The sequence below is a fragment of the Poecilia mexicana genome, unplaced genomic scaffold (assembly GCF_051168715.1).
Source record: "Poecilia mexicana isolate PSO_F unplaced genomic scaffold, ASM5116871v1 scaffold_2, whole genome shotgun sequence".
NCBI lineage: Eukaryota > Metazoa > Chordata > Actinopteri > Cyprinodontiformes > Poeciliidae > Poecilia > Poecilia mexicana.
The window spans coordinates 52,908,299-52,924,591 of NW_028263371.1; the positions used below are offsets into that span (position 1 = coordinate 52,908,299).

Below are 16,293 nucleotides of genomic sequence, written 5' to 3' on the forward strand. Positions count from 1 at the left end.
ATCAATGAATACCCCAACAGCATGTTTCTTTTTATCTAAAGCACTGGTCACCTCTTCCATTAAATGCAGAACTGCCATTGCTGTGGATCTTTGTGACCTAAATCCATACTGACTGTCCGTCAGTAGATGATGTTTACTAAGAAAACTTTCTAGTCTGACAACAAATATTTTTTCCACAATTTTAGAAAATTGTGGAAGTAATGAAACAGGCCTATAATTTGTGAAGTCATGTCTATTCCCCGATTTATATAGTGGGATAACTTTTGCAATTTTCATTTTTTTTGGAAATATTCCTGTTTGAAAAGACAGATTACAGATATATGTTAGCGGTTTAATAATTTCCACAATCACCTTCTTAATTATTATCATGTCGATGCCGTCATAATCAGTTGACCTTTTATTTTCACATTTATTTACTATATCTATAATTTCGTTTTCCTCCACAGCTGTAAGAAACATGGAAACCGGATTTCTAACTAATGCGTCATTTAGTGTTTCATGTCCTGTGGTATTTCCTCAGCCAATTTTGGGCCCACACTCACAAAATATTTATTAAAATTATGAACTATCTCTTCCATATTATTTAAATGTTTATCTTCATTGTTTGTGAAGTTTTGTGGATAACTAACATGTTTGACATTTTTTCTAATAACATTGTTTAAAATATTCCAAATACCTTTAATATTATTTTTATTTCTGTCCAACTGTTTACTATAGTAATCTTGTTTTACTTTTCTTAAAACAGCAGTCAGTTTGTTCTTGTATTTCTTATATTTATTTTCTGCCACGGCTGATCTATGCCTTATAAAATCTCTATATAGCTTATTCTTTTTTTTACAGGCATTTTGCAATCCCTTTGTGATCCATGGATGATCAGAATATTTGTTTTCAGAAGTAAACTCTACAATTGGACAATTTTTGTCGTATAATAATTTGAAAATATTCAGAAAATTATCATATGCTTTATCCACGGCATTTTCTTTTAGTACTGACTCCCAAGTTTGTTTAGATAAATCATCTTTGAATGCATTTATAGATTTTTCCGTCCTTAATCTTTTATTAATTGGATTATTTTTAGTCTTTACTTTCTTGTGGCAGATATCACAAACAACAAAAACAGGTAAATGATCACTGATGTCATGAACTAACAATCCACTTATGGTGTTGTCTATTAAATTTGTAAATATGTTATCTATTAATGTAGCTGTATTAGCTGTGATTCTGCTAGGTCTCGTAATTTGAGGGAAAAGACTCAGACTACATGTGGTATTAATAAACTCTTCAGTCAATTTGTGGTTGTTGACATTTAGCAGATCAATATTAAAGTCCCCACAAATAAAATAGTTCTTTGAATTTATAGCTGTATATGTTTTCTCAAACCATTCTATGAAAAGGTTCATGTTAGAACCAGGAGCCCTATATATACAGCTAACAATTATATTTTTATTTTTTTCCATATATATTTCAACTGTTAAATATTCAAAATGATCTTTAACCACATTAGTCATGTTTTCAATTAATTTATATCTGAAATTGTTGTCCACATATACAGCAACTCCTCCACCAATCTTTCCTTCTCTATTAATATAACTAAATTCATAACCCTCTAATTCAAAATCGGCTCCCTTATTCGAAGTAAGCCAGGTTTCTGAGATAGTAATGACACTAAAAGGCTGTTTAAATTGATTTAAACAATCCTTGATGTGGTTAAAGTTCGCATATAAACTTCTACTGTTGAAGTGTATTATGGAGAATTTATTGTCTGTATTAACTGTAATATTATATTGTTGAGTCGAGTAGTAGCAACAGTTATTCCCATTATTATAGAAAAAGTTGTTTTCTGGGTCCAAGTCCTTTTCCTTATCCTGACTTTTATATTCAGTGTAGTCAAAAGTTTTCAGTTCAGGGTAATCTGCTTTAGTTCGAGGTGTTAATGTTGTATCCATAGCCGATGAGGACAACATGTTGTTTAACTGAGACATGGTGATTGAGTGTCATATACAATCATCTAAGATCCCAGATATAACATAAAACATTCAATTGTACTTATCCAGGTCAGCGATGTCCCGAACAACCAGAACCTTTGCCTCCTCTGGAGTTCCATTAAGTTTAACGAAAACCTTACAATTTGTTGTCCATGTTGATTGAATCTTTCCTTGTTTTCTCAGAAACCGAGCCTTTCTGGCGATATCAGCATTCTTCTTGGTCAAGTGCTCATTAATAAATACGTCAGATCCTTTCAGCAATCTGCCTTGTTTTAACAGAGCAAACTTGTATTTCCTCTTTGTGAATCTCATGATAATGGCAGGTTTATCATCTTTTCCTCTTCTCGGAAGCGGGTGGCATGCTTCCACAGTGTCACAGTCCACCTCTATCCCCTTGGTCCGGAGGAAAGAAGTCACCTGTTTCTCTGTGGAGTCAAGCACTTCGACCGATGGGTCACCAACAGTACTAGTTGCAGCCACAGCGCTGGCATACGAACTGGGCTTAACTCTAAGTCCCGTGATGATCACATCATTTATCTTACTGTACTGTTCCAATTCGGCCACTCGGTTCTCCAATGCAGCGATTCGTTTATCCTTTTCCTCATTAGAAAGTCTCAACGACTTCACTTCTTTCACTAAGTCCAACATGTTGTTTTGGTGCAGCCGTATAGCTGTCACTTCCTCCGAGAGAAAATCCAAGGATTTCTTGATATCATCCAGATCCTCTGAAGCTGGAGTCTTTCTGAGTCCCATTTTCTTTCAATTTCACTTTTTTTTTTATTTTTACTTATTTCTTCTCCAATGAAAATTCCTCGCCACTGCTTACGAGTTACCTTCCAGATTTCCACTGCCTACCGGCTTCCAGTTAGCTTCCAGTTAGCTCCCACCGCTTACAGGCTAGCTTCCGTTAGCTTCGGATCGCTGTACTTTTAACGAAAACGCTCCGTGAAGCATTTCTCCTCACCGATCACGCTGAGCAGTTAAACGGCTCTCTCCGCATCATTCAGGTCCTCATTCGCCGTCTTGTCGATGTTGATGATATGTTTTCTTTCCGTTGTTTTCGGTGACGGACAGCTGGGCCTCGCGGCGTCCACGATAGACTGGATCACTGGATGATTAATTTTCTTCCAACATGAGGTGTTTTCGCCACACAGTAAAAACAAAACGATAAACCAGTCGTCTGTTCTTCTTCTTCTCACCACTGACGGTCTTCGTGTCTCCAGAGGAATCTCAGTGTTGGCAGGTGTTACGAGTGTTACGTCACTGAGTGAACGGTAACAAAACGGCTAAACACAAACACACTGCACCTCGTCGTCCCTGTGGTCCTTTTCAGATGTAGCCTGATGACGTGCCTCTCCTCATTTGCATTTATTTTTTCCTAAGTTTTGCGGGGAAATAGAGTGTGATAAATAAGAAAATAAGGAAATACTAAATGAATAAGGGGAATTGGAAAATAGGAAAATAAAAATTTTTTCAAACAAATGTTAAATGAAAAATAGATAAAAGAAAATGGGTAAATAAAAAAAGGGATATATGAGAAATTGATTAATGAAACTGGGAAATAGAAAATCGGGTTAATGGAAAAAGGAAATAGAAAAATGGTTAAATTAAAAAATAGATTAATGAAAAATGGGTAAATAGATAAAGGGATAAATGACAAATAGATTGGGAAATTGATAATACGAAAAATAAATAAATTAAAAATTGGTTTAATGAAAAAGCTAAATTATTTATTTAACAATTTTTTTTATTTCACTCATTTTCTTCATTTTTTGATTTATTTTACTCATTTTTTATTTATTTCACCCATTTATTTATTTATTTAATTTTGGCTGAAATGGCTCTCCATATTCACTTGGCTCTCTTCAAAACTGAACTTTGGTCCTGGTAAAACTTTGTAAACCGCAGCTGTTGTTTGTTATGTTGAGAGTTGGATCAAATGCAAACAGGAACACAAAGAATATTTAATGAAAAAACTGAAAACTTATAGAACACAAGGAGAAAAGGACATGGAGCTCAGGCAGAGTAATAAGAGGAATCAGACAAAAACAATAAAAACCAGATAGTTTATGTAATGGGTTGAGAAATAATAACATTAAATGCAGATGATTTAATCAGGGGATTATGAAGAGCTTTGAAAGAAACCAAACAAGCAGGGAAGATGAATAATTAATCCAAGTGAAGCCATAAACTAACACTGATCTACAGAAACTAAATCTAAATACACAAAGACCAAAAGACAAGAATAAACTAAGAAACTAACCACAAAAAATTAACTAATATGGAAAAACCTTAAAGACAATAATGAACACAAATAACTGTAGACAGCAAGAACATAGAAGCATAATTAAATAACTAAATCATCAAAACCCAAATAAAAATCCAAACCTGAACACCCAACCAATCAAATAGAAACTTCAAATAATCAACACCTTCAAGAGCTTAAAGAGACACACCCCTTCATTATTCTGGGAAGAGAATAAACATTAACTAGACCAACTAAATAGGAAACATTTTGTTTTCACAAAAGTTAGGAAACTGAACATTTAGTTTTTTATTAAAGCAAAAGAATGAGACGATTTCAGCTCTACTGTGTTTTGTTCTTTTTTAGTTTGCTTTATTTAAAATTCCTAAAATGTCTAATTTGTAACTTTTTCTCAGGTGAAATAGAAAGTGAAATTGTTTCCATACTTATGAAATTTTTTTATGACTGACATTTTATTACCTGGCCTTTGATCTCTTGCAGAGTAAAACTTTAGATTTCTGTTTGTTCTCTCTGTGAAGTCGTGTCAGTGAGTTTCAGGGATGTGGCAGATTTGGACATGTAGGAAAATGGAGCTGTTTGTCGTGTTTCTGTTCCTTCTTTATGGTAAGATCTTTGTCTTCTTTCCAAGGTGAAATTTATGAAGCTGATCTTCATTTATCTCCCTTCTTCGCACTCAGTAAAGTCATTACTTGCTGCCTTTCTCTGCTCCACTTACTTAAAAAAATGTAGAATCTGTTTTCAGCCAGACAAATCGATGTCAAGAGATCAGGCCTCATTGTGAACAATAAATCTACATTTTGATGCACCGTTATATTAGCATCTCAAACTTGCACTTCAAACTATTTTACATCCACATCAGCACAGTTGTGATATAACAGCTTAGTTGTACAATAGAAAGTTCACTATTTCTGGTATTTTCTTTTGATTTTCATTTCCAGAAACTCACCTGAGGGTAAAATGTGTTTTACAGAACCGTAATGAAGGAGATTCATCAAACTGCCTTATAAATTTAATCATGTTTATCTATAGACAACATTCACCCTGGAGGACTTTTGAAAACACCTTCAGTTTCCAGAGTCTGCAGCCAAATTGTTTCACATGCAGTGGATTTAATGTTATTTAGTGTCCAATAATTATTCTGATAGTTTTTCTGTTATGAACTGCTGGTGTTGGTTTTTTTCTGTTGTGATAATTTGTGGTTTACAAGGTTTTGTAGTTTTTGTAGTTTACTTCCCTTGTGTCATTTAATTTTATTTTTCTTCCCTTCTCTGGATATTGATTCAGACTTGTCTTGTTTTTGCTTTGCCATCATTATGAGTTTTTTCTTTTGTTTTATTCCTTTTTGATTACATTTCTCTGCTTTTGGTCCTACTACAAACTTTCTTAATATTCATCTGTTCTGTTAAAAGTGTGAATCTCTGTTTTATTTCAGTTTGAAATAAATCATCCTATAATGAACAGACAGACACATTTCCATAATTATCACCTGCACCATTATCAATTAGTTACATATATTTAACCAGTTTGTTGGTAGACTATTTGCTTATTTTTGGCTGTACATTATGTGATTCCATTGTGGACAATAACTCAGCAGTGACTTCAGACCAAATCTTCTCAAAGGATCAAGAGAAATGTTTTGTAATTTTTTTGCCCCCTTAATCTGACATGTAGAAAAGGTTCCCATGACATCAACAGAGTTTCTTTCCTGAAACTCTCCTTCTGGAACCAGAGTAACTTTATCAGCTCAATCCTTTTTTTTCTTTGGTTATTAAAGTTTCTATTGTTTCAAAACACATACATATAAATACATAATCCCTCTCAACCCTCCTCACACCCTCACAAAACAAAAACCACAAACAAAGCAAGACAACCAGGTCAGCACATGTCAAATCAATGAAAGTTTCACAGATTAAATATCCTCAATGTTGGCAGAAACAACCACATTAAACAGAAGTAGTCACTCGTCAGTATTTTCCAAAGCAGCAGTTCATCAAAGGAGTTTATTTGTCTCAGTATTGCAGGAGAGGAAACAGTTCCAGGATTTACTGAAGTTTTCTCTCATTATTTATCTTGGCCAGCATTTCTTCATATATTTCCACTATTTCCATCATTAAATCCAACCAGCTTTTAACATTCGGAACAGTTGAAGATGCCAAGGTCTGAGGATTATTCTGGCAGCCGTGATCGTCCCACCTGCACCTCAGTGCTTTGGTGTTTTAATATATTGATATATTATGATCTTTAGGTCATAATAATCAAACTTACAGAAGGTCTGAAATATTTCATTCTATTTAATGAATCTATATTAGTGTCACTTTCTGAAACAAGAGACAAAATGTTATTTTTTCAATAAATTTTAATTTTTTGAGATGCACCTGAATATAGTGTCACATTCGAGGTTAAATATATAGAATAAATACTTTTAAAAAATTATTCATTAGAGTTAATATGTTCACTTTTTCCTCATGTCTTGAAGAATAAATGCCAGAACAGTTGTGCTGGCATCTCCCCTCACACCCTCCAACCACTGAGTTAAAAACAGGATCAACTTATTTCTGCAGTGAGTCTTTAAATATCAGAGAAAAGTTAAAAGTTAACTGTTTCTTCATCAGAGCTGATTTTTCAGAGCCTCAATCATCTGTAAAAATGCTTCTGATTAACAATAATTACCTGAACTCCTCTGCTGATGCAGAGTCTGTATTTCCTACAGCCAGGCATCACAGCAACAAAATCACCCAGTTAACAAAATTATCATTTTTTCTCTTGAGTTTAAACAAATCTTAGTCTAGAAACGTTATTTCCTGTTTGATCACATCTAATAAATACTTTTTCAAGGCAGTTTCAGGAAGATCCTGTAGAGTTGATCTCAGGTCAGGGTTTGGCAAACATCAGTGTGTGTGTGTGTGTGTGTGTGTGTGTGTGTGTGTGTGTGTGTGTGTGTGTGTGTGTGTGTGTGTGTGTGTGTGCGTGGGTGTGTTGGACCTGCTGATCTGGTTTCTGACATTTTTTTTTATTTTCATTTCCAGAGAACTTATTATGAATCAAACCAGAAACTCACCTGAGGGCAAAAATGTGTTTTATAGAAATGAGTCATCAAACTGATCTTTGTCTCCTAAACTTTAACTGATTTATCTGTTAACATGATATTATTTTATATTCAGTGGATTTAAGTGTCCAATAAATATTCTATTTACTTGTTTCTATGCTAATAATTTATGGTTTGTTCCTTATTGTTTGTCTTTAAGGTCGTACTTTATAGTTTAATTTACTTAGTTTTACTTATTTCTTGTCTTCTGTAGATTCTGGTTAGACTCTTTTCTTTAGTTTTTCTCTCAGTATTTAAGCTCCTTGGTCTCCATTGTTCAGTTCTGGTTTCTTCCATCCTGATCGTCTCAGCTCCATGTCCTGTTCTTATGTCACCATTATAAGTTTCTTTGTTTTCATTATTATTACCTTTCAATTACATCTGGTTCTCCTACAAGCCTCCCCTTATTACATATTTATTTTGTTTTCTGTTAAAAGAGTGGATCATAATTATTTTTTTTGTTTAAAATACAATCATCCTGTATTTAGGCAGGTAAACTACTACTGTCAGATGGATTATTATAATATAATTAAAACTTAATTGGTATATGTGCTAAATGAGATTCCACTCTAGACTACAGCAGTGACTTGAGGCCAAACTATGCCAAAACTGTTTTTACAAATATCTTCATCCATCAGCCCACATAGGAAGAAGCTGGAAGCAAAATGCACCTAAAAAAATTCACTTTAGTTCAGTTCAAATCAGTAAATCAATGGAGCACCAACATCTGTGTTACCATAGATTTTCACTAGTTGATCTCACCATCATTTAATCTGTAATTCTTGTCCAGACTTGGTTTGTTTACGTACCAGCTGATCTGATCCAACCCGGAACAATGAAAACTGGTTTTTCTGGTAGATCTTTGATCAACAGCAGAGTGAACTTTCAGTTTGCTTTCAGTTTGTCCAGAGAAACTATTTCAGAGAGTTATAAAGAAATTATTTAGAAGATTTGGTGTTTTATATCGAGGAAGATGGAGCTTTTTGCTGTGTTTTTGTTCCTGCTATACGGTAAGATATTTTTCCTCTCTTCAAGCTTAAGTTTATTCAGCTGATCTTTATTTTTTTACCTTCTTCACAGTCAGTAAAATAATTACCAGGTACAACTAAGGCCACAGCAATGTTTTAAAATGTAGGTCCTTGATCTTTCTCATAAAAAAATTTGATTCTTTCAAGTTTATTGTGAAGTCATTTTCAGAATCAGCATAAAAATTATGGCAACTAAAGAGTTTCTTTACTGTAAATACATCATCCAGAGACATACAGCATCACTGTAGCATCATGTCCTTGCAGAAGCTTAATAACAAATAGTGTCAAAGTAAAATTTAAATCTCTACTGTAACAAGTTCTGGCACGGCTGATTGACAGTAGATTACAAACTGCCTCCCTCTGAGCTGAAAGCAACTGTTCATAGTGGAAACAGGAAACTGTTTAGTGGATCATTCTGCCTCAGAGATGCACAAATGAATCTTTTTTGCTGTTTTTCTTTCCCCTCATTAGTAGATAATATTATTAATCCTGGTCTGCAGTTATCAGCAGCTCTGTGTAGCTCAGGTTTCTCTTGGGGTCACAGTTTCCTTTTGTCATGGTTACAACACTGGATTAGGATTACAGGAGCAATGTTAGAGTGGTTCTGCTCTGACAGACACTTTGTGTTAATGTTGTCCATGTTTACTCCACTTCAGCACCACCTACATGCAGGGCTCCACAGGGTTTCATTCTGGGGTCACTTTTATTTCCACTGGGTCTGTTATAAGGAAGCATCATATTTCTCTTTGTTGTTAAGCAAACCCAACTGCAGTGAGACTTCTGTGTGGTTTGATTGTGATGTGATTCTCTTTAGTGACACAACATTCTTACATAATTACATAATAATAATCATAATTTTACATTCTGGCTTTTTCTGCTCCAGAATAATGATCCATGTCTCACATCAATGACATAAAAGTCACATAAAATGCAACATGACAGTTTTGACTGCAGATACTTTGAAAACAATCAGATATGTATCTGAATTAGTGTCACTCATTCAGATACAGTGTTGGATTGAGTGACTCAGATCAGATTTTTATGGGGGTGAAATAATAGGAACTGAGCCATTAAGACTGCCATGAAAAAGCCACATATATGCAACATGTCAGCAAAAAAAAGAGGATTTAAGTCGTATTTGCCTGCTGTGTGATCGTAGCCTGTCTTGGGCTCTGGTCTCTCTTTCATGTCTGCAGCTTGTTCAGATTGTTACAGCTCAACTCTTAACAAGAGCTCATAGGTTTGAAACTATTTAAAATATATTCTGTGATTCTATCGGTTACAGAATATAGTTTAAAATGTTCTTATTGACCTTTAAATGCCCAAAGAAGAGTTGTATGCATGTTAGCCTGAACAAGTGCAGACATTCAGACCTGAAGCTGTTAATAACGGCTCTACTTCATGTGAAGTGGAGAGAAATTATAGTTGACTAAAAGTTTAATTTCAAAGATCTACATGTTGTTAGCAGGTGATTCTGTCCTCTCTGCCTCTTCCATCCTCAGTTATATATAGTATTATTCATATATGGAGAAATGCAGGATTATTGTAAATAATTAACTTGCTGAAATTGTGAAAATGATCCTTTTCTGTTTTTCAGTCAGTCTTCATAACATTGAAAAAGCACTTAGAAATACAGAGAACTGGGACACAGATTGATCAACAGTAAATTAAATATTTATAGACTGCATGTCTTTGGTTTAAATATATTTATTTTAATAAACTGATTTAAAACTTGTCCTTTATTTGTCTTCCAGCCTCTCAGGATTCTTTGGCTGTGACAGTGGAGGTTCAGGAGGGGGAACCGTCTGTCGTTCTGCCCTGTCAGATCAGCCATAAATTACAAGACATTGTTACAGTGAAATGGAGTCGCTTTGATCTCAATCCCAACACTGTCCATCAACGGGACGTAGCAGATGTCCTACGTGGACAAAATCAGGTTTTCAGAGGAAGAACTTCAATGAAACCTGATGCTCTGGACTCTGGTGACTTCAGCCTCACTCTGAGGAAACCTCAACTTTTAGACAGCGGCATCTACATCTGCAGCATGACTGAGAATCAGGAGGAAACAGCTCTGTCTGGCGTTCAGCTGCATGTCAAAGGTCAGCTACTTTTCACTCCTCCCAGTTATTAAAACCAGTTGTTTCCTGGTTTGTAATGTCTAATAAATAATCTTGGTTGAATATGGTCACTCAGCAACCATTGAGCTGATTTATGGTCAGGGTTTTGGCAAATGATTTTCATTAAATAAAAAACATATCCGAGTAAAAAATATGTTTTACAGAACAGTGATAAAGTCATCAAGCTGACTGAACTATGTCTCCTAAAACATTTTATTTTCTATAGATTTTTGTCACTTTTCAATAATTATTCAATGACAGATATTCTGTCCTGATAATCATCCTGTAGTTGTCAGATAAACTAATTCAGCTGTCAGAGTCTTCATCATCTATTAGTTAAATATCTCATCACTTCCTTATTTGTGGATTCAACTTATTTTTGCTGAAATGTATCAGATTCTACTGGTGGGAACTTATTACATGGAGGCATCAGCAGTAAAGATAACTGATATAAACTCCAGCTCCTCCCAATGGCATTTATTTACAGTCCAATTAGGTTCTAGTTGTGATAGAAAACAAAGAAACCAGGTTTATCTAACGAGATCCAGCTAATGATATTAAGTTACTGACTTCAGACTCATTTTGAGCAGAACCTGAACAGGGTGGAATAAAAGAGAAGAATATTGGATTTTACCACATTGGGAAAAAGCCTAAAGCAACACTGTAGGCAGGGAGCCCAGTCCTACCTAAGATACCTGGTAGTTTAGCTAGGCTTAGTGTGAAAGATTATATAAATTAGGTAATGGAGCTGTTCAACATCCAGCTTAGGGCAGCAGAGCCTCTCTGTGCTGTTCAGTCTCCAGTGACCAGCATGTTGAAATAACCTGTTCAGGTTGACAAAGTGTGCCGTATTTTCCGCACCTAAAAACCTTCAATTTCCTCAAAAGCCGACAGTGCGCCTTATAATCCGGTGCCCCTTATATATGGACCAATATTGAGCCACAACAGGTCTAGCAACTACGGTAAGCAGCCGCCGACTTCATTTTCCCCGTAGAAGAAGTGCGTGGTGCATGCTGGGATAGTTGTCAGAACGCTGGTTTGTTAATAAAGTTTGATAATACATTTAAAGCCTGGGGGGCCGAGGGGCGGGGGAAGAGAGACAGAGACTTTTTTTTTCTAAAGAACTTTATTTAAATGAAATTAGTATACATCAAAACAACATAATGAAGTATACAACACAGTACAACAGCCAAGCAACACAGCCAGGGGTGATTAGATAAGAACATGCAAAGATGTACATATTGAGATTGTCCTTTGAGTCATTTGTAGAGTTTGTTATTGATTTGATATATAGTGAGAGACAGAGACTGCGGCGGCAGCGTGTCGGTTGGTCTGTTACCCAGAAAGCAGTTGGGCACAATATCACAACATCAACACCGTGAGTGAAACAATGACTCAGGTAGATTACTATTTAAAGTACTTGGGGGCGAGTTATTTATAAATGTAGATGTGTAATAAGAGTACGGACCAAATTCTTAAGAGTCTAGTCTATGTGCCTTATATATGAAAAAAAGTTTTAAAATAGGCCATTCATTGAAGGTGCGCCTTATAGTGCGGAAAATACGGTAATCGTAATCTCCACTCCAGTTGTACCAAATGTACTAACTGGAAGGGAACAAATTAAGAGTTTACATGGTTGTTGACTATCAGTGGTAGTCAAAAGGAATCCAGTAAATAATAATCAATATTAATGATGATAATATCACTCCAGTGCTTACAGTAAGCTGGGCTGAAAGGGAAATGTTCTGTTAGCGTTGACCATCATTTCCAAAGGGCTACATATTGTTATCTTATCTAGTGTTATTCACATAAGAATTGATGTGATGAATTTGTGAAAATGATCCTTTTTCTGGACTTCATTAACTGTCTGGAGTTTTTTCCTGTTGCTTTATAACACTGCAAAAAGTAGTAATATAGAGAACTGGGAGCCGGTTGGGTTATATGATTAACTGATTAAAAGAAAAAAGTTTCTAATGTTTAAATTTATTAATTTTGACATGCTGATTTAAAACATTTATTCTCTCTATTTGTCCTTCCAGCCTCTCAGGATTCTTTAGATGTGACTCTAGATGTTTATCAGGGGGATTCATCTGTTGTTCTGCCCTGCAAGAACAGCCAGTTATCAGAAGGGATTCTCTCAGTGAAATGGAGTCGCTTTGACCTCAACCCCAACACTGTCCATCAACGGGGAGAAGGAGACGACCTACAAGCTCAAAATGGACTCTTCAGTGGACGAACATCAATGAGGTCTGATGCTGTAGATGTTGGTGATTTCAGCCTCACTCTGAGAAAACCTCAACTTCTAGACAGCGGTGTCTACATCTGCAGCCTTCGTCAGGAGACGGGAGAAAAAATGCTGACGGGCATTCAGCTGAATGTCAGAGGTCAGCTAATTTGGTGTATACACACACACAGTATATATCCAAAGTATTGTGTAATCCACAATGTGGGTCATAATCAATAATTGAATTCAGATGTTTCAATCACGTCCTTGGTTGCAGATATAAAATCCAGCATGTAAACATTCAGGTTATAACCAACATTAGCAACAAGACGCTCTGAGAAGTTCAGTGGATTCTAAAGTGGCATCTTGACAGGATCTAATTCAGTTTATTTATTTATATATATATATATATTGTGTTTTCTACAAAAACAAATAATTTTAATTCAGTCAAACATACATTCCAATTAATTCTGGATATTAAACAGTTCATTAAGTTCAGCTTATTATTCAAATTAGTTTAAACATTTTCTTTCTAAGGAAACCCAGCAGATTACATCAAGTTACTGACAGAATGAATCCTGTGGAATGAGTCTGAGATATTCTCTCTATTAAATGTTTTACTTTAGTGATAAACTGAAAGTGACTAAGAATGACAGACAGCAATATGTACCGATGTTAATAGATCAGCAATCTAAATGTTTACAACACAAGTCTGGATGTCCAGATATGAGTTTTGATATGGATGTTATGAACAACACATCATGATTTCTGTAGGATTCTCCACTCTTGATGGTTTATGCTTCCGTTTTTGGTAACACTTTATTTGAAGGGGGGTGAATAAGACTGTCATGACACTGTCATAAACATGACATAACACCTGTCATGAACATGAATAAGCCTTCATGAATATTTATGACTGCTGTCATAAAGCGTCATTCGGTAAATTATGACACGTTTAATACAAAGTTGACATTATTCAAAATGTCTTTGTTATGACAACTTGACATTAACCAATAAATCATTACTGTTCAAACTTTACCTTTAATAACATAAAGTTACCTAATTTTTAAAGTAAAATCAGTAATTATTTTATAACAAATTTATATCAGTAATGATTTCTTGGTTAATGTCAAGTTGTCATAACAAAGGCATTTTGAATAATGTCAACTTTGTATTAAAAGTGTCATAATTTACAGAATGACGCTTTATGACAACAGTCATAAATATTCATGAAGGCTTATTCATGTTCATGACAGGTGTTATGTCATGTTTATGACAGTGTCATGACAGTCTTATTCACCCCCCTTCAAATAAAGTGTTACCCAGTTGTTTTCTGTCTTCCTGAGATTGTGAGCTAAAGGGCTTTGCTGGACACCAGCATGATCACACAGGGTGAAACTGGTTGTATTCATCCTGAAGTGACATTAGAGATGTTTGCTGAATGTGTTGAGTCAGTTTTCACTCTATTATTGAGTGTTTTGCAGAAGTCTGGACTAAAGTCATGAGTCTTAGGATCGAGTCAGACTGGAGTCACAAATTATAAAACTGTAAAATTGACTTTCACACTAAAATCTCCTGGCTGGACTTTAGTTTGAACCCTGATATCTTACAACAAGCAGAAGGTTTGTTACAATGAAAACTCACCTAATGCATAACTGTGCATCCTCACTTTTTACCAATATATTCTCAACCTGTTATCAAGTTTTGTCAGGTTTGCTTTACTGTGTGATTCCCCACTTGAAAGGAATAGTCTCTACTATGAAACTTTTAACTGGTTTTCACTCAAAGAGCCTTCAATTTAGCTGATCCATCTTTATTGTTTATGATGGTCACATGGTGATGTGATGTAGCCTTTCACCCATAGGTAAAAAACCTCAGAAGAAAGGTCAGCAGAGAAGAGTGGCTGCCTGGCATTTCACCAGAACAGTTATTACAACATGCATGCTGTATCTTCAGGTGTGATGCATCATAAACATGTCATACTTCAGTAACTGTTAAAAATGTATTTATTTTCCACATGCAAATTTGTAAGATATAAATTGCCAGCTACAATGAAATACATTGTTGTTCAGATGATCCTCATTATTATTGAGTGATCATTTACATATTTCTTTAATCAGTTAAAGATTTATTAATTTGCAGCTTAACTCCTCATTATTCCCAAATCTAACAAAATTGAAAAGAAAAATATACATTTTTGTTAGGAAAACCAATTGGTCAAAAACCTAGAGAGGTAACAATATCTAATTTTCATAACATACTTAAAGCTGCAGTAACTTTTATTTTAAAAAATGTTTTTCTACATATTTGTTAAAACTGTCATCATGTCATGACAGTTTAAGACAGATAATCTGAAAAGATCACCTCCTCCACCTCCTCCCTGTGCTGCTGTCATCTGCAGAAATCAGTCAGAAACAACCAATCAGAGCCAGGAGGAAGGTCTTAGCGCTGTCAGTCAAGTTCATGAATGCGCTCCTCAATCTGCTAATGGTGGAGGAACAATTTACTGTTACAGGAAAACAGTTTAACTCAGGGCTGTCAAACTCCAGTCCTGAAGGGCCACAGTCCTGCAGTTTTTATTTAATGAAAAGATTCACTGAAACATAACATGGTACCAGTTAACCTGTTGGTTCCTTTCAAGTTCTGCATCCAATCAGAACTCAAAATCCCAGATTGACTCCAGTCTGAATCCTGAACCTGAGAAGAAGAAAAAATGAGATGGAAAACACAAACTGACTGACGGACATGTAACAGGTTAAGCAACTTGATTTGTATTTTAAGTTAGTTAAAAGTTTAGGACTCAACTCAAGACTGAAATGTCTTGATGTCAAACCCGACCTGAGACTATCATGTATTTACTTGGATGGACAGAAAAAAGAAATTAATCCAATATTTTCTATTTCGTGAAGCTTCAAGTAAAACAGGTTACTGATTTTGAATACATGAGAACAGCTTTGGATAATAGATTCTCCTTGAACTCTATGCAGATTATTACTTAGAGTCAATACAGCAAGTTTTTTACCTTCAAACAACTGGAAGCTTCACTGCCAGTAAACACACATTGATCATAGATTATAAATTACTTACGGAGTGCTTTGGCCCAAAAAGCTGATCAGACAATTAAGATTAGCTCTAAACAGTTATTACTTTATGATAAATACGTACATAAGAAAGTCATCAGGTCTATAAAGATTCGTATTTATTCAGTAATTCAGCTTTTTTCCATCTGGCAGAAGATAAAATTTTCAGGTCTGAAAAAACTGCGATGAAAAACATTTTTTACTTTAGATGTAACTTTTTAAAGAAGGAAATAATGAAATATCTCAATTTCTTTCCAGACATGAATATCTCTATGTATGTTTTTGTTTGGAATTATGTACTTTGCTGATTTATTGATGCTACAAGTTTTGTACATTTTAGGATTTCCATTTGTCTACATTTATAGTCAAAGTATTTTATTGTCAATAACATACATTAGAATCAAGATTACGTCTCTTGCCATCCCTTTAAGCTAAAAACTCAGCTGTCATACAATTAAACAGAAGGTTTTTAGAACCCATTAAAAAAACAAAGTTGGAGTTGCATTAT

General features: G+C 34.9%; 2 protein-coding genes across 2 annotated transcripts in view; one reads left to right on the forward strand and one right to left on the reverse strand.

Moving 5' to 3' along the window:
* Window positions 1-975: 975 nt before the first annotated feature.
* LOC148160938 (uncharacterized) lies at window positions 976-3,061 on the reverse strand. Its single transcript, XM_088002920.1, has one exon. It carries the CDS (start codon window positions 2,736-2,738, stop codon window positions 2,037-2,039), a length of 702 nt encoding a protein of 233 aa, XP_087859046.1. The 5' UTR covers window positions 2,739-3,061; the 3' UTR covers window positions 976-2,036.
* A 5,167-nt stretch (window positions 3,062-8,228) lies between these two features.
* Window positions 8,229-16,293, forward strand: part of LOC106912979 (heat shock 70 kDa protein 12A-like) — a 32,920-nt gene continuing 24,855 nt past the window's right edge. The window contains exons 1-3 of the mRNA XM_088002929.1: window positions 8,229-8,346; window positions 10,119-10,463; window positions 12,521-12,865. Of these exons, the coding sequence (XP_087859055.1) occupies window positions 8,310-8,346; window positions 10,119-10,463; window positions 12,521-12,865 (727 nt within the window). The 5' untranslated portion in view covers window positions 8,229-8,309. The remainder of the gene's footprint in view (window positions 8,347-10,118; window positions 10,464-12,520; window positions 12,866-16,293) is intronic.

What these genes read in the sequence shown, in the direction of transcription:
- LOC148160938 (XM_088002920.1), bottom strand. Translation starts at nt 2,738, where the DNA reads ATGGGACTCAGAAAGACTCCAGCTTCAGAGGATCTGGATGATATCAAG.